The sequence below is a fragment of the Schistocerca serialis genome, chromosome 3, assembly GCF_023864345.2.
Source record: "Schistocerca serialis cubense isolate TAMUIC-IGC-003099 chromosome 3, iqSchSeri2.2, whole genome shotgun sequence".
In the NCBI taxonomy this organism is placed as follows: domain Eukaryota; kingdom Metazoa; phylum Arthropoda; class Insecta; order Orthoptera; family Acrididae; genus Schistocerca; species Schistocerca serialis.
The window spans coordinates 45,874,863-45,898,704 of NC_064640.1; the positions used below are offsets into that span (position 1 = coordinate 45,874,863).

The 23,842-nt window shown below is 38.9% G+C and overlaps 1 protein-coding gene across 5 annotated transcripts in view; it reads left to right on the plus strand.

The window, feature by feature from the left end:
• The window catches only part of LOC126469697 (WD repeat-containing protein 7), a 385,995-nt gene that overhangs the window by 83,762 nt on the left and 278,391 nt on the right, over positions 1 to 23,842 (plus strand). For all 5 annotated transcript variants that reach the window (XM_050096866.1, XM_050096868.1, XM_050096869.1 and 2 more), the window contains one exon: positions 10,795 to 10,885. In XM_050096866.1, coding sequence (XP_049952823.1) covers positions 10,795 to 10,885 — 91 coding nt within the window. The remainder of the gene's footprint in view (positions 1 to 10,794; positions 10,886 to 23,842) is intronic.

Here is a 23,842-nt window from a genome sequence, read left to right on the forward strand (position 1 = left end):
ACCGCAAAGAGCTCCTAGAAAAGCTGCCAGCCAACCTGTATCCTGGTAAAGGAAGCCTCTGAATTATCTCCTTATTTAAGAAGTGTTCAGATATACCAATAATTTCAGAGTCAACATCTATAAGTAGTTCACTAACTTTATCTCTAATGCCTTGTATGTTTTGATGAAATATACTAATTCCCTCATTAATTGGATACCTAAGCTTTGTCGAAAGTGGTTTCTTTGTTAGAGAGACTTCCCTTAAGCAGGAATACCTGTCAGCTGACTTCAATCTAAAAAAGGTACAGCTCTAACACCCACAACTACCGGAATTTTCCCATGAGTGATCCCACCACCCCCACCTATGCTGTCACCTATAAGCTTTGCCAACCTCCCCTTTCCATACCTGTTGAGGTGCAGGCCATGTCTAGTGAAACCCGTCCTGCTGATAGACTCCACCGACACCACTGAAATGTGACTCATGCCTTCTGCCATTAGCGCACCCCCAAGTCTCATGTTATTACGCCTGATGGCTGTATTAAGATGAGGCCGATCGTGACACTGAAACAGTTCCACGAAATGCACATTCGTGTTGCCAGTCTGAGTGTCTATCTTTTCCAGGTCACCATCTATGTCATACTTCCCATCCCTATCAATACTATTACCAGCCCCACCCACAATCACTACCTGATCCTCTTTTGTAAAATCCCTACATAACCCCCCTATGTTAAGTCACCTGAGCCAATCCTGCATTAGGCTTCACAATGCTGGTGACCTGGTACTCACTCCCCAACACTTCCTGCAACTGCTGGCCTACACCTCTACCATGAGAACTACCTAACAGCAGAACCTTCTTCTTTCTCTTAGACTTTGCAACTGTCCTAGCCACTGTAACTGCTGAGGTCTGCTGCATACTTCCTACATCTACAGCCACTAGAGATTCCTCTCCACTAGACTCTGACAGTTGGTCAAATCTATTACAAACATCAATAGTAAAACTATCTGAAAATCTTCTTCTCCTAGCAGATCTCTTGCCAACAGCCAGTTCATATTCCCCAACCCCCTTTTCCCTCCTCATCCTATCTAGCTCCTCCTGTGCATTTTTCAACTGCACCTGAAGGGCACAGATCTTATACTCTTGCTACATAACCTGCAGTTCCAGGAGAGGATCTCACCAGAATGCCCACTGGCTTCCCCACTGCATCCCCCCCCCCAGTGAAAATCCTTCGAACAAGTCTCACACCGCAATCCACTACTCAAGAACCTACGGCAAAGTCCACACTTCTCACTCATGGTAAAATTTTACAGTTATTGAAACAAGAAAACAACTTTATCAAAGTCCGCTACTGCAATAAGAAGATGTTAAAAACTGACTACAATAATCACAAACTTGCTCCACAAGGAAAGTGACTACCATTATTGACAGTATTAATCAACAGCAAATGAGAATATAACAAAATACTAACACAGAAAGAAAATCAAACGTCTAATGACAGTAACGAAACTGAAAGCAATTCGCAAAAATTTCTTCTGAAGTTATTTCACTGGAAAACACCAAGAACACCGGTTGAAGACTGCCAAAGTTCCTAAATAAACTACTATACACAAACAATTAATTAGTACTTAGCTTTCGATGCGCCGCTACAGCTGCAACTGGTCAGCGCGGAATGTAAACACGGGTAAGAGGTTAAGTTGCTCGATGCGAAACACTCATAAATATCAGGTCACAACACAAGAAAGGCAGAGGTGAATGAAGAAACCACTAATAAGTCACTTATATAGTAAATATTATCACAAAAACCGTTAAAATATATATCTGCAACCTAAAAATAGATGAAAACTTAGAGAGCCAAATCACCAAATGCAACTGGTAGGACGAAATGGTATGTAGGGCATAAGTGCACTTTTACTTGCAGGTACACTAGAGGAGTTGTTAAAGAACAATGAAAACAAGCTGGATATCTGGGACAAATTCTAGGCTGAATTGGATTGATATTTGGTGGTGATAAGCAGCTAGCAGAACAATAATTGAAAAGCAGAGCCCAACATCATGGAGAAATGATAGATGTACATTTATACTTTTTTGACCCTATGCCACATTGTGAATTGGAATATGATAGCTGATAAAACCGTGCAGTTGATGACAGTAGTCACAGAAGACATGTATGAAACTGTCCTCATATTAAAGACTATCACAACAATTTAGGAATTGACCAAGTGGTGCAAGCACGTCAAGGAAATGCAACAGAAGTCTGATGAAAAAAGTATGACACTCTCGAATGTGATCCCTATGGCAGCTGTATAAGACCCCTACAACCTCACCTGTCTCAAACACCATGCAGTAAGAGAAGAGAGAAAGTGTTTTATGGCAGCTAGAACTGTGTCACTGAGTAAGCAAGAGATAGCAGCCATGAATGTCAACTCCATATGTCAGGAGGTAATAAACAATGTTGAAGGAGATTTGTATTGATCTTTATCACCAATCTTCACAACCAGTCAAATGCACCACAAAGAATATACTTCACCAACTAATACGTATGCCACAACCATGAGATGATAATCGACCATCTGACAAACATAAGTACAACTAATTCCTCAGTCAGGTATAACTCCCTGCAGAACAACAGATACCAGAATGTTTCCACAGTGGGTGCCATGGACATGTATGCTGCTGCCCAGAAAGAAGTGTTAGCTTACTTTGTCACCAGTTGTTAATCATCACAACAGTTCTCTTAACACTTGTCAACTACAGGTGATTATAGTGGACCTGTGAGATGAAGTCCATTGCCATACCCTGGATGAGGTGTGTCCCCAATGTGCTTTAGCAGTTCTGTTGCCATATGGAGGTACCAGCCACTTGCCTAGCTGCCACATTTTGGAAAACTGGAGGAAGCTGTGGAGGTGGGACCACCAAACATAAAAATCATCCACAGATGATAATCACAAAGATGTCAGGAAATCTCACTGACAACATACTCTGTGACCAACCTGTCCAAGTACTACGAAGCTCTTGGCTTCTTTTTCTGTGAGGCTGAATGCTTAGTGTTGCCAGCTGAAGAAGACTTATGTTCCACAATACAAAAGTGACTGTGCTGAAAGTCATAAAAGGAAAATACATCAAGCTGAAAGGAACAATAACTATCAATGACAGAACACAGCCTTTAATTTTTGGCATTTTAGCAGATAGTAGTCATTCTGTTACTCTCTGATGAGACTTGCTGCAGACATCACTAGCAGTCATAGACTGTGGAATTTCAGAGCTCCAGATTAAGGTATTCCAACAAGTGCACATAACAAAGTTTACTGTGGCCATTTGTTTGCCAGTTATGGTGATGTTATCCCACTGCCATTAAGATAAGTCAGCCATCAGTCTAGATGTTCACTTAAACTGTGAAGCTTTCATCAAAAAGCTACTTAGACTCAAAAGAGAAATTTACATACCAGCAACAATTACAAGCATATGATCTGATCGGGGAGCAATGTTGGTGAGTGTTAGCCTTTCTGCACCAATTTTTGGATACTTTAAATTCTTGAGTGGAGAAAAGACCAGACCATGTTAAAACACCATAACTATGGGGTCATCTACCATTTAGCCAGCACCTGTATAGGGTGTCACCAGCTGAATGATGGATAATCTAGGAGGAAGTGAAGAAAGATGCTGCAAAATGACATCACTGAAACTTCAGTGTCCTTGGTCCTTTCATTTGGCCCTTGTGAAGGAGTATAGCATGTAACATTTCTCTGTCTGCTACCAAAGGAACAAAACGAAGAAAAAGCTGTCAACCCATTGAAGTCATATTAGAATCACGAATACTTCGAAGGAGCAAAGTATTTTTCAGCTGTAGACATGCAGGTAGGCCACTGGCAATCGAGGTTGATGAGGCTGACTGTGAAAAGGCTGCCTTTGTAACTCCTGACAGAGCTCATGAATTTGAACTATGTAATGCTCCAGCCACCTTTGAACATATATTGGATAACATTGTTGTTTTTTGAAGACATTTGATGGATATCTAAGCTGCCTGGCAATGGTATTGTTGTGTGTTCAGACTACAGGCCTCTGCCTGAATTCAAACAAAATGCCTCATTGCCCAATAAACAAAAATCTTGTGAAATCTAGTTAATGGTGATGGTGTTGGCCCTCATCCAGGGAAAATAGTGGCAGTTACAGATTTTCCGACTCCTCGGCATGTGACGAGTTTTCTTGGAATGTGCTCTTACTTTTGGCGAATTGTAAGATTTCTTCCAAGGGCATGACGTGGTCTAGAACTATTGCGAGGGGATGGCAAATTTACTTGGTATTGGGCGAAAGGTAGATCATCCGTTTGTTAAGGAGGTGTTATCATCATCTCCAGTTCTGAAGTACAGCTTCTCAAGTACTCTGAGTGCAAGGAGAACTACTCAACAACCAAGAAAAATTGCTTTGTATCTGTTTAGGTCATCAACAAGTTTGAACCGTATTTATTTGGCAAAGTGCTCACGTTCGTGGTAGGCCACCGTTCTCAATGCTGGCTGACTAGCTTTAAAAATCCATTGTGTCAACTGAAGGCTGTCACAGAGGTATACAAAAATGGAAGCAAACACAAGGATGCCAACTGCCTTTCAAGGAATTTTTCTGTGTAACAAAACATATATGAAGTCTGTCATTGCTGCACTGAATGACATTGTTGCAGAACAGGAAAGATCCAGCATTGCTGAAAACTATATAAATGTTGTATTTAAGGAGTTGTGATCTGATGGGGCAGAAATGTTTTCTCAACATCCCATCTCATTTTCGGCCAGCTATCCAAAAGTTTTTCTACGAAGCTGCAACATCGGGTGATCTGGTATTTGCGAAGACTCTAGACAGGATCTCACTCAGCTATCACTGCCCAGGTCTCTACTGATTTGCTGTACACTATCTGAGCCACTGTAAGGAATGCAAGTGACACAAGTACATGCCACAAACGGCCTCACAGAACACTTTAATAAGGTTTTGACTGATATCCTTTTGATGTACATTGATGATGAACAGAGATTGGGTTACAGTACTGTCTGTTGCTACATTCACATGCGACACACTGAAGCAAGACACTACATGCTTCACACCATTCTTTCTGCACCAGTTATGGGACTGAAATGACAATGTATACACTGTTCCTATTTCAACTGGGTGATACTAAGGAAGACTACTTGAAACACCTCATTACTAGGACTGAAGAAGCAACACAGTTGGGCCAGTGAGATGCATTGCAAGAGACTGGTATGGATCTTAAAGTCTTTGTGGAAAGTGGGACTGTTGGAGAAGTCACTAAAATACTACTTGGAGCTGTACCATATCCTCCATTGCTTCTTGGTTGTCACGTGTGAAGTATCAAGATTATTTTCCTTCAGCAAGAAGACAAAAACATAGAGATATCATCCATGTCCTCCATATGAAAGCCTACTACAGTCCTGGGATGCAGGTATAGGATGGGTACTTCTCATTCAAGGACAATGCGGGCCTGTTCAACAGTTGCAAAGTTTTGATGGGAGGTACTACTTGTGATGCTCATGTTAGTGAAGAGGATGTGAGAACACAAACAGAAAGTGAGGATCCATCAGCACTAACATACAGAGGATCAGTGACGAGATCTAGATCCAGGATACTATAGTCAGCTCCAGTGAGGACTTGCGGAATAGTGTGTCGCTGTTCCTCCAGGAGAGGAAATAGTGCAGTGAGCCGTACTGCATGCAGTATGGTGTAGTGGTTAGCATTGCTGGCTGGTGTTCTACATGTCACCAGTTCAAACTCTACCACCAGCAATTATTTTTTTTATTTAATATTTATTATTTCTGGAGAGTTTTCAGAATTTTATGTTTATAATGTTAGTGTATTATGGAATATTCAGTTTTTGTGTAAATAGCAGCTATTTCTGTCCTGGAATTGCTCTGTACGTTCTGTACATTGAAGTTAATAAAAACATGCTTTCAGTGTTAGGTGTTATATTTCATTAACATCCCTGATTTAAGATTTGGACTTGATTATTGTGATGATTTAACCGTATTGCATAGGTTCTTCTGGGACTTCAGAGATTCACAACATAGAATGCAAAATGAAAAAAATATGTAGTAATATTATGCTTCTTGGCAGAAAATTGCTATTCTTAGATGATATTATTCACCTATAGTTTGTGTCGTGCATTGCAGTCCTCCCTTCAGTTGCAGTGATTGTCCAGGAAAAATTGCTTTCAGGCATACACACACACATTTTTTGACGAAACCTAAGTTTTTCAGTGTAACTCTAAAAGAATCTTAAGAAAATTGTCTTTGAAGTTTTCCAAGCTGCCTTAATAAGCCATTACAAGATTGTCTTTGTAAAGGGCTGTGAGGCTCTGTGGTAGAATGCTCATCTATCACATGGGTGGCTGAAGTTATTTTCCCATTCATGGTAAAATTTTAAACAAAGTTCACGTTTCATGAACATAATGTAAAACACACAATGATGAAGGATTTTAGTTTCTTAAGTTTTGTTTTTTAATCTTTAATAAAATGTCGGTAGCTAAGAATTAATGTTTACAATGAAAACTGGAGTTTTGTGTACAATAATGTCTTGCACTTCACAGAAATGCTAGTGGAAAATGCACACTTCTTTAAAAATTCTCTGGTTTGAATCAAACCTAATACCCCTACATGACAGGTGAGCATTCTATTGCAGAGCCATGCAGTCTTTTGAGAAAAATCGACCATATTTCAGGGTATTAAAGATGGGCAAAGAACTTCAGAGTTGATTTTATCAGGAGTTATTGAGAGTTGCATAGAACTGCTTATGATGATTGATATTTGAGTTCTGAACTTCATGTACCAAGAATATAAAAAATTGCAAAAATCAGATTGCCATGTGGTCTCCTTGTGAGCCACTTCCCATTGCCCAGAAGCATTCACATGTTTTGACACTGTCTGGTGTTGCTTTCTGTTTACTCTAGCCTATACTGCACTGCACTTTAAAATGTATCAAATTGTAAGCTGTGTTCTGTAATCATCGTAAATTTGCTGTTAGCTTGTTTGTTAATATGTTGGTGACTGGACAACTCAGGAAATTTGATTTTATTAAAATTCAGTGTATCAAAAGTCTGCATGGACACTACACTATAATGAATCCTATAAAAAGTGTTAAATTTACATATTTGTGTCTCTCTTTCAAATATATTCTTTGTCTAAAAGTTCACCATGGATGACAAACCAATTAAGTGCTGACATCTGAATAAACAAGAGTTAAATTATCATTAGGAAAAAGTTATTCTTGTAAACATAAGTGCTTCTTAGTTGGATATAACCTTTTTTATTGTTGGTTCAGTACATGGGCTTTGTAAACATTTTTAATTAGGCTGCTATAGTAGCCTGCAGAAGTTGGGCTTTATTCTATCTTGCATTTGTTATGCAACAGCTTCTGTCAGAATAAGAAGTCTCTCTGTCCCTAAGTACTTCGTAGTAAAGATGCTGAGGTCTTAGGAATGGGAAAATACTTGGAAAACTGAAGTCTGTGCTAATGAATGGCACATTGATGTGTAATGGACTTGAAGTTTGTACATTAAAAAATGAATATTTATATTTTTTCTGAAGCTGATGGTGAACTAATTTCAGTATATGACTTTGAGAGGATGTTACAGGAAAGTACCATTTCTTTTGGTTTCATTGAATAATATAGGTATAGATATGAAAGCAGTGTGCTGATTAATTTTTGTGGGGAAAAAATTAGAAAATATCTGCGCAAGACAGATGAATACCATGATGTTGAGACAGGGATAAGGGAACTACAGTGAATAAATGAAACAAATTTTTAGACAGATTGCTGTACAATAATAACCAGTCTGCAGAGTAGTTATTTACTTACACATAAATAAAAAAAAGTAGCAAGCATTGAGACTAGCCCAGTTCCTCCAATAAGGAAGAGTACTACTGATTATTTCAAAGATTTTTTTGAAAAATTCGAGGTTACATGAGAAATATCTGCAGTGACTATCGCAAAACTCTCAAAAACAAGCATTTGCTAGCTAGGCAACAAAATTCTTTATGTACATTAGTTGTTTGGCCTCGTGGATATGAAAGGATGGAAGAATAGTTGGACCACATCAGCCATGTCCATGATGACATAAAGTTTACAATAGAAGTAGGTGTCTGCACAGTAGCCGCTACCACAACCCATCACAGAAGACGTTGGCGCGTTGAGTGGAAGCCGTTTCAGATGCTGAAAACCTAACAAAGGAACTGAGCCATTTACGGAAACTATTCAGTGAAAACCGCGACAACCACCAGCAGATTTTGTAGACCATGTCTCCAAAGACACACAAGCAGAAGGCCTATTGAGAAGGCCTTCTGCACTAAGAAGCTAGTGTTTATGCCATTCTGTGGCTCAGTAACAGGAAAGATTAGCCAGTTCCTAAACAGGCAAGAAATCAATTCAGTCTTTAGGCCACCAGCAAAAATTATAACTGGTAAGGCCTTTGAAGGGCGATGTAGGCCCCAGAACACAAGGGCTATATAAAATATCTAATGGGTTTGGACAGTTTTATGTCAGACTGACTTGGGTGCTATTGAGCAATGCAAAGTAGGACATGAGGCAATTCTGTATATGGTATTTTGAGAAATCAGCAGTAGCAGGACATGATCAGAAAAATGAACACAGTACTGCATTCAACAAGACCTCTGTTGTTAAATGGACAAATAGTTTCTCTGAGAGCGTCATAAAAGAAGCAGTTGCAATTAAAGTTTGTCAATGCCCTCAATAAAGAGAGCAGTCTGCAGCTAAGCACAGCTTGAGATCCAGCCATCAGGAGGTTGAAGTAGATGTGGCGGGCACACAGTGAAAACATTACCATAGATGGCACCGAAGTGAGCAACAGTGATGTCACAGAAGGCAGTGTCGCTATACAGGAATGGTGCAATCGCATGACAGTCACCACTTGGCAGTGGCTAAGGAGCACTTGACTGAACATTTAACCACTTGACATGGCCAGAAGCTGAGAAAATTTTATCAAAATGTTTGTTTTCTTACTGAGATAGTATGTGGATGCACAGTACACTGACGTTCACAATTACTAAACTTTGAGTTACTGAAGTGGTGTCAAGGGTATTACAGAAAGAATAGAGTATCACTGAAAAGCAAACTGAAATTAAAAGTTGTTTAAAATTTTAGTTTATATAGTGTTTGGTGAAATAGTGCATGACTGATGATCGTGGTGCTAGGTGGTGGTTCAGTGAAAGGTGTGCCATTCGATTTCAAGCTATCTAAAAGATCTCTCGAGTAGGAACAGTGTTGGTGATTCTGGAGAAGTTGAGGAGGCAACCCAAGTGGAGAGTCTTCCACTGTGGCACTATAACCCCAGTGTTGACTCTGACATCTAAGATAAAAGTTAACAGCATACACACTGTTATTTGTGGTGTCGTTTATCTTGGTGTGCCAGCAATTGTTGGGCTGGAGGTGCATCCTCAAGCAATCTATGTGGCTCCATAATCTTGAGATCGACCAGGAGACAACAATTTCCACTAAGATAAATATTGCAACTGATCTTAAATTAGCTTATTTTATTTTTTATCTTTTTTAATGACGCAATCACATGAACATTTCACAATGCCATTACCAGTTTTACTGAGCCAGTGGTCATCTTCAGGCGAAAGGCACATGCTGCAAGTGGTTTCCCTCGAGTTGTCATTATTGATTGCTGACAACGCAATGGAGACCACTTGCAGCATGTGCCTTTAATTTGAAGACGAATGGTGACTGGTTCAAACCGGATATGACATTGTGAAATGCTCATGTGGTTGTATCGTAAAAAAAAATATAAAAATACAAAAGAACATAATCAGTCACTCAAATTCCATTGACAGGATCTCTCTCTCTCTCTCTCTCTCTCTCTCTCTCTCTCTCTCTCTCTCTCTCTTAAATTAGTGACAGAAAAACTCTAGGAAGGTCTTTCTCCCCGGAATGTACTGAAGTAGATGTAGCGCTCAGATGTTTTCTCATTCACAAGATTTTATTAATTTATTGATTTATGAAATGAGGAGGAAGAAATGAATAAACGTGTAAAGGAACAGCTGAATTTAGTCGAAACCTGAGTAGTACTAACATAAAACTTTCATGTTGACTTAAAAGAAACTTCAGCTTGTGGAAAGTAGATTCAGTATCCACTGTTTAATGTTAATATGAGCTGTATTAAAATTTCTTTTTTGTGTTATTGGGGTCTTGGTTTTCTTATTTTAGTTTGCTTTCATATTTTCTTCCCCTGCCTCTTCCTTAGATCTTGTTTTTGCACTGAAATCAGATGTGTGGTGAAGGACAGTTATACAAATACAACATGCCAAGTCAGAACATCACAAACTCTTAATGAAGGCACATTGACATTCCTGAAATGAGGCAAGTACATATTCAAATAGCTTGGTTCTCAATGCTGTGTGTAGCTTTCCTAACAATACTACTTAATGCAACACAAAACTGCTTCTAACTTCTTTGGAGAATGGGAACATATTGTGTGTGCAATAAAACACTAATAGTATAAAAGTGCCAGAGTAGCCTTTGCTTACATCAGGCTATAAAATTTTAGACTACTACAGTTTTTATTGTTTTTTGTTGCTGTATTTGGCTTCTCCTATAAAATTTGAGTGTGGTCTGTGAGAATGGTATTGGTTTCAGAAACATGAATTGCTTCTTTATCTAACTGTAGTCCGCTTACTTTCTGTGTGTGTACTGAATTGAGAATCTTGCCAATTTGTTGCTGAGTAATGATAACTTGTAGTTTCTAGTTTTCTTATGAAGTTTTGGATTCTGTGTTAAAAGTGGTTGTTTTGTTGTTACTCTTCCAGCTGTATTGCTGACAACAAAGACTTCCATAGCAAGTCCATTGAAACAGACAGTCCATTTCTCTACTGTGTGCTTGCAGCTCCAGAGGAAAAGGTTTGTTGCATACTTGTTGTAAAAGTGTTCTCATGAGTAATCAGTTGCAGTTAGTGTGAGAGTATCTTTTATTCTGATAACGTAGATTATTGCAGATATAGTCTGTCAATCAGTACATCAATGTTCACTTGGTGTGAGGCTAAATGAGCCTGTTTCCAATCATTGAACTCCATATCTTTCAATAGTGCACCATAAAGAATAAAATACTGTGAAAATGTTTTTAACACTTGTGTTGCTCTAGGCTACAACTGTCTCGGACAAGTCTTAATTTTTGTTACTTCACCAAGGAAACATAACTTTTATTTTGCCAAGCAAGAGATAATTTTAACAGTTTCTTCTTTTTTCCGCAACTGTTACAAGTAGGTATCTGCATTGTGCAAAACATCGTATGTCGTCTAGCGGAGGATATGTGAGGTTCCAGTATCATTGATTTTGTGTATGAAGTATGATTATTTCTCCATGTGGGTACAAATTGCTCTAATTTTAGTGCCATCTCCCTTATGTATAGCATTTGCTTTACAATTAAAAGTAATGAGATGCACCAGTATATATAAAAATACTTAAAATTCAATGCTACCAGGCCAACAAATTGGTGAAAAAGATTTCACCCAGATAAACTGTCTGTGATTTCATATTGAGTTTTAAATGCAGCGAAAAATCATGGTTCAAAAGTGATTGTCAGATACATGTTGTCGACCGTGAGTGACCATAAAAGACAAAAAAAAACCCTGTTATGGCAATTTAGCAAACTTCTGCCTCCACCATCAAGACAGAATAAATTTTCTATCAGATGATCTGTCTTAGATGAAGTGTGTAATTTTTATTTCCACAACAAAGCAGCTGCCAGACAGATACTCATCATGCTAAGTTGTGTGTTGTTTGTTGTATGTCATAAAGCCACAAGGCCAGGGATAAATCAAATTGTGCTGAATAAAGGATGTCCAGTGGTACACCAAGTACATCATGTACCAGATGCGTGGAAGCTTTTTACGAGTTTTGTTGTGTTGTGATGTGTTGCGTCGTGTCGTGTCATGTTTGATAAAATGATTGTGTTTGCAGAACATTTGACAGCTGGCACTTACAAACCTGCAAACAGTCTACGTGGCACTTTCACAGATGATTATCTCTAGGGACCTTTGTTTGTATGTAGCAGTGATGCACCAGAAGGCTTAATAGCTTGCTTACAGTCTATCATGAAGGAACACTGTAGAAAATGAACATTGTTTAGATCAGTGTGGACTGATTTGCCTAGAATATTAATTTTAATTCAAATAAGCCGACAACACAGTTTCATATCAGGCACTACCTCCCCTCATTGTATATGTCAATCGATAATGGGAATGCAATTGCTTATTGTAGTACAGCCGTTTCTCCATTCTTGTGCTTCTTGAAGCACTTGGGGTGTGATTGTAAAGCACAGGCACTAAGGAGGAAAAAACTGGGTGCAGCAGACTTCCGGGACTATGGGCAAATGATTTAGTAATCATATTGTACTGTGGTACAGTATTTTCTGAATCCTGCATCATTCCTGCTGATGGAGTAGTTTTGTGAAGACTACACTGAATAATAAATTGTTCAGTTACTAGATTTTTTGCGTGTTACTGTGGGTCCAATACACTCTGTGTACGTTGAACATGTATGAGGCTGTTTGTATACTTCAAATCACTGCCATCTAACCTGTTGTTGTTGTTGTGGTCTTCAGTCCTGAGACTGGTTTGATGCAGCTCTCCATGCTACTCTATCCTGTGCAAGCTTTTTCATCTCCCAGTACCTACTGCAACCTACATCCTTCTGAATCTGCTTAGTGTATTCATCTCTTGGTCTCCCTCTACGATTTTTACCCTCCACGCTGCCCTCCAACACTAAATTGGTGATCCCTTGATGCCTCAGAACATGTCCTACCAACCGATCCCTTCTTCTGGTCAAGTTGTGCCACAAACTTCTCTTCTCCCCAATCCTATTCAATACTTCCTCATTAGTTATGTGATCTACCCATCTAATCTTCAGCATTCTTCTGTAGCACCAAATTTCGAAAGCTTCTATTCTCTTCTTGTCCAGACTATTTATCGTCCATGTTTCACTTCCATACATGGCTACACACCATACGAATACTTTCAGAAATGACTTCCTGACACTTAAATCAATACTGGATGTTAACAAATTTCTCTTCTTCAGAAACGCTTTCCTTGCCATTGCCAGCCTACATTTTATATCCTCTCTACTTCGACCATCATCAGTTATTTTGCTCCCCAAATAGCAAAACTCCTTTACTACTTTAAGTGCATCATTTCCTAATCTAATTCCCTCAGCATCACCCGACTTAATTAGACTACATTCCATTATCCTTGTTTTGCTTTTGTTGATGTTCATCTTATATCCTCCTTTCAAGACACTGTCTATTCCATTCAACTGCTCTTCCAAGTCCTTTGCTGTCTCTGACAGAATTACAATGTCATCGGCGAACCTCAAAGTTTTTATTTCTTCTCCATGAATTTTAATACCTACTCCGAATTTTTCTTTTGTTTCCTTTACTGCTTGCTCAATATACAGATTGAACAACATCGGGGAGAGGCTACAACCCTGTCTTACTCCCTTCCCAACCACTGCTTCCCTTTCATGTCCCTCGACTCTTATAACTGCCATCTGGTTTCTGTACAAATTGTAAATAGCCTTTCGCTCCCTGTATTTTACCCCTGCCACCTTTAGAATTTGAAAGAGAGTATTCCAGTCAACATTGTCAAAAGCTTTCTCTAAGTCTACAAATGCTAGAAACGTAGGTTTGCCTTTCCTTAATCTTTCTTCTAAGATAAGTCGTAAGGTCAGTATTGCCTCACGTGTTCCAGTGTTTCTACGGAATCCAAACTGATCTTCCCCGAGGTTGGCTTCTACTAGTTTTTCCATTCGCCTGTAAAGAATTTGTGTTAGTATTTTGCAGCTGTGACTTATTAAGCTGATAGTTCGGTATTTTTCACATCTGTCAACACCTGCTTTCTTTGGGATTGGAATTATTATATTCTTCTTGAAGTCTGAGGGTATTTTGCCTGTTTCATACATCTTGCTCACCAGATGGTAGAGTTTTGTCAGGACTGGCTCTCCCACGGCCGTCAGTAGTTCCAACGGAATATTGTCTACTCCGGGGGCCTTGTTTCGACTCAGGTCTTTCAGTGCTCTGTCAAACTCTTCACGCAGTATCATATCTCCCATTTCATCTTCATCTACATCCTCTTCCATTTCCATAATATTGTCCTCAAGTACATCGCCCTTGTATAGACCCTCTATATACTCCTTCCACCTTTCTGCTTTCCCTTCTTTGCTTAGAACTGGGTTTCCATCTGAGCTCTTGATATTCATACAAGTCATTCTCTTATCTCCAAAGGTCTCTTTAATTTTCCTGTAGGCTGTATCTATCTTACCCCTAGTGAGATAGGCCTCTACATCCTTACATTTGTCCTCTAGCCATCCCTGCTTAGCCATTTTGCACTTCCTGTCGATCTCATTTTTGAGACGTTTGTATTCCTTTTTGCCTGTTTCACTTACTGCATTTTTATATTTTCTCCTTTCATCAATTAAATTCAGTATTTCTTCTGTTACCCAAGGATTTCTACTAGCCCTCATCTTTTTACCTACTTGATCCTCTGCTGCCTTCACTACTTCATCCCTCAAAGCTACCCATTCTTCTTCCACTGTATTTATTTCCCCCATTCCTGTCAATTGCTCCCTTATGCTCTCCCTGAATCTCTGTACAACCTCTGGTTCTTTTAGTTTATCCAGGTCCCATCTCCTTAAATTCCCACCTTTTTGCAGTTTCTTCAGTTTTAATCTACAGGTCATAACCAATAGATTGTGCTCAGAGTCCACATCTGCCCCTGGAAATGTCTTACAATTTAAAACCTGGTTCCTAAATCTCTGTCTTACCATTATATAATCTATCTGATACCTTTTAGTATCTCCAGGGTTCTTCCATGTATACAACCTTCTTTCATGATTCTTAAACCAAGTGTTAGTTATGATTATGTTGTGCTCTGTGCAAAATTCGACCAGGCGGCTTCCTCTTTCATTTCTGTCCCCCAATCCATATTCATCTACTATGTTTCCTTCTCTCCCATTTCCTACTCTCGAATTCCAGTCACCCATGACTATTAAATTTTCGTCTCCCTTCACAATCTGAATAATTTCTTTTATTTCATCATACATTTCTTCAATTTCTTCGTCGTCTGCAGAGCTGCAGAGCCATCTAACCTAGGGCAGATGAAACTTCAATGTCACTCAAACACTTTAATCCCCGTGGACACTTTCAGATGTCAAGACTGGAATGAAAGCTAATTGAACTGTAGATGGTGATTGGGTAATAAAGTGCTTTGCAGTGTTAAGTTTACCGTATTTACTCGAATCTAAGCCGCACTTTTTTCCGATTTTTGTAATCCAAAAAACCGCCTGCGGCTTAGAATCGAGTGCAAAGCAAGCGGAAGTTCTGAAAAATGTTGGTAGGTGCCGCTACAACTATAACTTCTGCTGTCGAATATATGTAGCGCTACACAGGTATGGTTTGTAGGCACAAAGATAAATACTTTCGCCAAAACCTCTGCGTCAGTAAATAAATAAAAAAAAAAAGGTGGAAGACGAGCTTTTTTTTTTTCTCCGCCCCGAGTTTCGACCACTGCATTTTCATACATTATCCAACGAAGTAAATACAAATTCCGTATTGTTCATCTTCGAATGTAGCAGAATTTCAATGTACTACGAAAATCCGACTGGCAAGACTGTTTAGGATGTTTGTCAATATGGCCAACTCTACGTTCTGAATTTTTTCCTACCAGTGAGAAGAGTTGGTTGCTAATAGGAACCTGATGAAATGTGAATCACATGCAGTATTCTCTTCACCATAAGAATAATCGATTATAAACATTTTGCCATGTATTCTTTCGCGTTTGCTGCTATCTCATTTAAATCCTGCCTAATAAACAACGAAACTAGAGTAAGACAACAGCAAACGCGGAAGAATATACGTATCGTGTCATGTTTATATTCGTATTATTCTTATGCCTAATGTGATACAGTCAGAAATGAAGTATGGCAACCGACCAGATTTTTAAATCTAAGATGACTCTAATTTCTGTGCAGAATTTGATGTACTACAGAAGCGGCCGCAAAGATTTTCAAACGGAGAAAAATTTTCGCAGAACTCTCGTTCAGAACATGTTCTGAAATACGCAGTCTATTATTTGGTTCTTGTTGATCATTATCAAAGAAAGCAGCAGTGTAAGTAACAACAAATAGCAGTCTCTTGCCATTGTTTCGCTAATGAGACGATTCCCCTCTCTCTTTTTTTTTATTGTAAGCGGCGTTAGCGCGCACAAAAGCAAGCCGTGCCGCGAGCGGCGACGGGCCGTAAACACGCACTGTCAGAATGCGACAAACAATGCATGACAGTACAGTAATGCATTTTCAGCTTAGGATGACGTGAACACCTATAACAAAGAAAACGGCACTTATCAGATGAAAGCAAAATAAGCAATCGATTCAAACCAGACAGAGCATGTGAAAAAGGAATGGTACTCGCATAAATACGGACGGAGCGCCTGACGCATAGCAATGGCTACCTGGTAAAGCTTAACTGCTAAGCTTACGACTCGAACCAAACTACTGTCGCTGTATCGTCATTCATTCGACGTAAATTGTGTCTCATATTACAATGGACCAACTTTGTTTCGATTTGGAGGTGCGGCCTAAAACTTTTCTCTCCCCTTGAATTTCGAGTCGCAAATTTCAGGTGCGGCTTAGATTCGGGAATTTTTTTTTCCTTTATTTCGAGTCTCATTTTTCAGGTGCGGCTTAGATTCGAGTAAATACGGTATTAGGAACTGTTGATTTTGTACTGCAGTTAAACTAGTTGTTTACAAGTTTGTGAACAGTGTGTTATAGTATGGAATTAGTCACATAAGGAGCCTCACAATTTCAGTTAGAGGCAACTGTCAATGCTGTTGAGTCCTGAAATACAAGTCGCCAGTTTTTAATTCTTGTGTATTTATTTATTTCATTGTGAGACCTTAACTTTTCCCAGTGAATTGAATGTTCAGATAACTTACGGGTTTGCTGCTGGGTGACGTCGTCGACCACCACTGATATTTTGACAGAAGCACACCCTGCCATTCTCAAGGCACAACTGGGCAGTTGTGCTGTGAGAATGGCAGGGTGTGCTCCTGTCGAAATATTGGCGGTGGTAGACGATGTCACCCGGCAGCAAACCCATAAGTTATTTGAATATTTATTTCATTCTTTATTTTTTATCCTCTACAAAACATCTAGACAGAATTTTTAAATTGCTAAAAATTCCAATAACATGCTGCCAAAAAGTGAAAAAGGGAAATGAACTATAAGCTGGACAATAAAACAAGTTTCATCTTGCTTCTGTAAACTTAAGTCTAAAAACAAGCTACACAGATTTAAAATTAGGACTGTCCATTGGCCCAATGGAAGTTACAGAAGGTAGAATCAGTTTGCATGGCAACCTAAGCCCAAAAACTACCACAGGTTTTCCACTCATTGTGAGTGTAGAGTAAATGATCAACCAGAGGTGTGATGATTATACTCAGAACATTGCAGCAGATGGCATCTGGGAGTGAACTTTTTCTAAGCATGTAAGGACTGGCTTAGGTTAGCATAGAAAACGAAACACAAAAATGTGTATAAATGACTGAAAAAGGTTATCATAATAAATGAACACACACGTAGGAATTTTAACTAGACATACCTACCTGTTAGCCTGTTGATATGAGTAGCTTGTCATGACTTGGACTCTATGAGAAACCGATAATGTTTGGGAGCTATTCTGATTTATGGCTTCTCACTCACAACCCACAACTCATGGAAGTAAGTCAGAGATGGTATTGCTCAATGTTGTCTCAGATGAGCTCCCCCTTTATGAGGGGGGAAAGGGCCCATACAAGCACCTTCATGCTTGTGGGGTGTTTCTCCAACCATTCTGACATAATGCTGGAGTAGTGAAGTGATACATTGTCTGGGTGAAAGTAAATGTCACTTATTTGTTACTGTACCCAAATATATGTTTATACGTGATCATACAGAAGGTTTCTGTATCGTTTTCCAGTGAAAGGCAATGCCCAACATATCGGGTGCATAATTTTGTTTTGTTTAAACTGCCACAATAGGAGAATACCTGCCGAAAGGTGGACTGTTGCCTAGTAGGATGCATCATTTCGTGCACCATTATCTGTGGTTTGAGCATCTGGTGGTGGTGATCCTGCACTCGTGATGATATCTGTACATTGTGATGTGTAGTGTTCATCAGTCACTGTCATCCATAGTTCATTCAGTGAGTGATTCGGTGAACTGTGGTCCTTTTATCTTGCATTAAAGTCCATGACAGTAATAGACAGATCTGTCATTGACACTCAATAGGTTGTGGCAGTTGACTTCAGAATTAGCAGTTGTGCATCAAACATCAGCAATAAGATGAACTAATTTTGTGTGTCTTGCCCATCGTGTGCTAGACTGTCGCACTGATGACCAGTTTGAGGTTTGATGACTAACAGTTATTTGACTTGGAGTCTATGGGATTTGCCACAGTGACAGGACTACTGCCTCTCTTTAACATTGCATCTGTCTGTAATGCAGTGTATTTTACAATAGCGTTTGTATTACTTTTCATTTGACAGGTGACTCCCAGCAGAATTTTTTGATTTAGTGCTTAGTGGAAAATGTATTCCTGGTCCTCAAAAATGATGTTTCAGCTCTGTAATGTGTCAGTTGTTAAATGAGCGTTAAAAAATAATGACCATGAATGATTAATTATTATTATTATTATTATTATTCAGTAACCTTAAGAGCCACTGTCATGATGTACCCTCAAACTACAAGTCAGTTCATCTGCATCTATATCACTACTCTGCAGTTCATACATTCATACATAAGAGCCTTGAATTGGGTTTATAGAACCATTTTCACACTATTTCCCCACCATTCCACTCTCAAACAGCACTTGGGGAAAACACACATTTAAATCTTTCTGTGCAAGCTCTGATTTATTTTGTTGAGATGATCATTTCTCCGTATGTAGGTTGGCATCAACAAAATATTTTTGTATTTGGAGGATCTCTGCAGTTTCACAATAATACAAAACCAGCTGTCTTTCTTTATATCACTTTGATGTCCTCCATCAGTCCTGTCAGATAAGGATCTCATACCACTGAAGAGGACATACAAGTGTAGTGCAGGCAATCTCTTTATTGGATCTGTTGCATCTTCTAAGTGTTCTGCCAATAAAACATAGTCTTTGGTTGACTTTCCCCACAACTTATCTATGTGACTGTTCCATTTTAAGTTGTTCATAGTTGCTATCCATAAGTATTTAGTTGAAGTGACAGCCTTTAGATTTGTGTGATTTATTATTAACTGAAATTTAATGTATTCCTTTTGGTACTCGCATGGATGACCTCAATTTTTTATTATTTAGGGTCTATTGCCTCTTTCCGCACCATATAGATGTTTTGCCTAAATCATTTTGTAATTGATTTTGACTTTACTAGGCAGTAAATGACTGCATCATCCACAAACAGTCCAAGAGGGCTGTTCAAATTTTCTCCTAAATCTTTTATATAGATTAGGAACAGTAGAGGGTCTATAACACTTCCTTGGGAAGACCAGATATCACTTCTGTTTTACTCAGACTTTGTCATTTTCTATGAACTGTGACCTTTCTGACAGGAAATCATGAATCCAGTTGCACAGCTGAGATGATACTCCATAGGCATGCAATTCGGTTAGAAGCTGCTTGTGAAGAATGGTGTCAAAAAGTCTTCTGGAAATCTAGAAATATACAATCAAGTTGAGATCCCCTGTAAATAGCACTCATATCATCATGTGTCTATTTGTCAATAGGGATTTCCTTCTAAGTAATTCATAATGTTCGAATGCAATATATGTTCAAAAAATCCTGTTGCAGATCAACATCAGTGATATGCATCTATAATTAGCAGAGTACTGCTATTTCCTTTCTTGAGTATTGATGTGACCTGTGCAATTTTAAGTACTGACCTTCCATCGAGAAAGTGGTTGTATATGATTGCTAAGTATGGAGCTATTACATCAGCGTACTCTGAAAGAACTCTGATTGGCGTACTTGCTGTTATTGGGTTATTTGAGATGCTTCGCTACACTGAGGATCTCTACTTCTAAGTTACTCATGTTGGCAGAATTCTTGATTCAAATTCTGGGATATTTACTCCTGCTTCTTCTTCTTGTTCGGCGAAGGAATTTTGGAAAATGATATTCATTAACTCCACTTTAATGTGTCTGTCATCAATAACATTACTGGCACTCACGCACAGTGAAGGTAATGATTGTGTCTTATTGCTGGTGTACTTTTACATACGACCAGAATCTCTTTGGATTTTCTGACCAATTTGAGACAGAGTTCCATTCTGGAAACTATTAAAAGCATCTCACATTACAACCCACTCCAAATATCGAGCTTCATTAAAACACCGCAAATCTTGGGAATTTTGTGTTCTTTTAAACTTGGCATACTTTTTTCATTGCTGCTGCAACAGCATTCTGACCTGTTTTGTGCACCATGGGGGGATCAGTACAATCACTTATTATTGTATTTGGTATAAATCTCTCAACTGCTATCAGCACTATTTTGTTGAATTCAAGCCACATGTGGTGTACACTTACATATTTGGTTCAAAGCAAATGGAGACTGTTTCTTAGGAAAGCACCAAGCAAATTTTTATTTTATTTTTATTTTTTTAAGATACGTATTTTTCTTATTTTTTTATGGGTTTAGATGTCACAGTATTCACTCTCTCTACAGTGACCTTGTGATCACTAATTCCTGTATCCTTCATGATGCTCCCCATTTGGTTAAGAGATTGTTTTCACAATCATTTTCACTTTGAGTGCACTCCTGAACTAATTATGTTGTAAAATGTTTATTTGGGATTCCAAGGGTTCCACCACCTGAGTTGGCGCAGTGGTTAGCACAATGCACTCACATTCGGGAGGACAACTGTTCAAATCCACATTTGGCCATCCAGATTTAGGTTTTCCATTTTTTCCCTTAATTGCTTAAAGGCAATACCAGGATGGTTCTTTTAAAAGGGCAAGACTGATTTCCTTCCCCATCCTTGAAACATTCTGAGCTTGTACTCTATCCCTAATGACCTCGATGTCCACAGGACATTAAACCTTGATCTTCCTTCTTTCCAAGGGTTTCATATTTTATGGATAAATGTCCTATAGCTGTGTGTTGAACATTTGTGCTTCTGTTGTTCTCATATATAATTCTACTTTCACATACTGGGCAAGCCACTGTACAGACTGTACGAATAGTGATGCACCATTCACTAGCAGAATAGTGCTAGTCCTGGAGCACATCTTCTGGAGCCAAAGGTTTCATGTCATTTCATTTGGAGGCCCCTACTTGCTCCAGTTGGACAAAAAGTACAGGACGTTCAAATAAGTGTATCGAGCTGAGTGCTTTCTGTTTTTCTCACAGAAGTTTTTTTATACAGAAATAATCATGATAATTTATAGTTTTTTTTAAAGAGGGATTAGAAATGTAGCAAAGAAGCAAATTATTTAAAATCCATTGTTAGCTTTTGACTTTGTGGGAGTGATTGCACAAATTCAGTGTAAAACTGGCTTTGTGTTTAGTGAAATACAAACATTTTTTGTAAGAGGATGAAATTGTTCTAAGGATGTTGTGAGGTTTGCAGATTGCCATTGAATTTAACACAACAATAATAGTGATAGTTTTGAAGTGGAAAGTAGGGAAAACAAATGAAGAAAAATGAAATACATGTTTTTCTGTGTAATAAGTAAAAAATGGACTCGGGACAATTATAGTAAAAGAAGTCATTTTACCAACATTAAGCTTGCAGAGACTTGTAAATAATCATTCCCACAAGAGGGAAGGAATTTCTTCTCCGCTTTGTAAAATAACTGCTTTATATCTGATCTTCACTTTCACACAAAAAATGTAAGGCTGAATGTTGTTTTAACACCACAGTGTTTTACTAGACATTGTCGTGTTGCCTGTGCTATGCAGTTTCCTTTTTCCATCCTTAGAACGGACTTTCTAAGTTTAACGTAGGTTGTGCATCACTGCGTATCTTGCCATTTTTCACGTAAACAAATCATTTTCAGAGGTGAAGGAAGCAATAAGTGGCAGGAAAAAAAAATCTGCAAACTGACTGGAAATCAAACCCCAGACCTTTGTATTTCCAGTCTTGCACTGATCCACAGAGCCACCAAGCCAACTGCTGGACTATACATGTAAATTAAATGTTTTTACTGATTACAAAGCAGTAATATTATCGGAGTAAATGTTGTGCTATGTAATACATAAAATGTATCACCACACACAGTGTGGAAGTCTGTTCTGACCATCATTATTTGTGTTTTGGTACCCATTCAGAGTGTACTGGTTGGGAATTCTGCATATTTAGTGTGGTTCAGCATCTGCAAGTGACTGCCTGTTCTGTTGGCTCCAGCTGACTTGTTGTTATTGTTGATGTTGTTGCTGTTGTTGCTGTTGTTGTTGTGGTCTTCAGTCCTGAGACTGGTTTGATGCAGCTCTCCATGCTACTCTGTCCTGTGCAAGTTTCATCATCTCCCAGTACCTACTGCAGCCTACAACCTTCTGAATCTGCTTAGTGTATTCATCTCTTGGTCTCCCTCTACGATTTTTACCCTCCACGCTGCCCTCCAGTACCAAATTGGTGATCCCTTGATGCATCGGAAGATGTCCTACCAACCCATCCCTTCTTCTAGTCAAGTTGTGCCACAAACTCCTCTTCTCACCAATTCTGTTCAATACCTCCTCATTAGTTATGTGATCTACCCATCTAATCTTCAGCATTCTTCTGTAGCACCACATTTCGAAAGCTTCTATTCTCTTCTTGTCCAAACTATTTATCGTCCCTGCTTCACTTCCATACATGGCTACACTCCATACAAATACTTTCAGAAACGACTTCCTGACACTTAAATCAATACTCGATGTTAACAAATTTCTATTCTTCAGAAACACTTTCCTTGCCATTGCCAGTCTACATTTTATATCCTCTCTACTTCGACCATCATCAGTTATTTTGCTCCCCAAATAGCAAAACTCCTTTACTACATTAAGTGTCTCATTTCCTACTCTAATTCCCTCAGCATCACCCGACTTAATTCAACTACATTCCATTATCCTTGTTTTGCTTTTGTTGATTTTCATCTTATACCCTCCTTTCAAGATACTGTCCATTCCGTTCAACTGCTCTTCCAAGTCCTTTGCTGTCTCTGACAGAATTACAATGTCATCGGCAAACCTCAAAGTTTTTATTTCTTCTCCATGGATTTTAATACCTACTCCGAACTTCTCTTTTGTTTCCTTTACTGCTTGCTCAATATACAGATTGAATAGCATCGGGGAGAGGCTACAACCCTGTCTCACTCCCTTCCCAACCACTGCTTCCCATTCATGCCCCTCAACTCTTATAACGGCCATCTGCTTTCTGTACAAATTGTAAATAGCCTTTCGCTCCCTGTATTTTACCCCTGCCACCTTCAGAATTTGAAAGAGAGTATTCCAGCCAACATTGTCAAAAGCTTCTCTAAGTCTACAAATGCTAGGAACGTAGGTTTGCCTTTCCTTAATCTAGCTTCTAAGATAAGTCGTAGGGTCAGTATTGCCTCACGTGTTCCAACATTTCTATGGAATCCAAACTGATCTTCCCCGAGGCCAGCTTCTACCAGTTTTTCCATTCGTCTGTAAAGAATTCGTGTTAGTATTTTGCAGCTGTGACTTGTTAAACTGATAGTTCGGTAATTTTCACATCTTTCAACACTTGCTTTCTTTGGGATTGGACTTCTGATTAGCTAATTTCCTCCTACAGTAATACTAGATATAACAAGAAGCAGTGAACTACTTGAAATCCTAGTTACTTG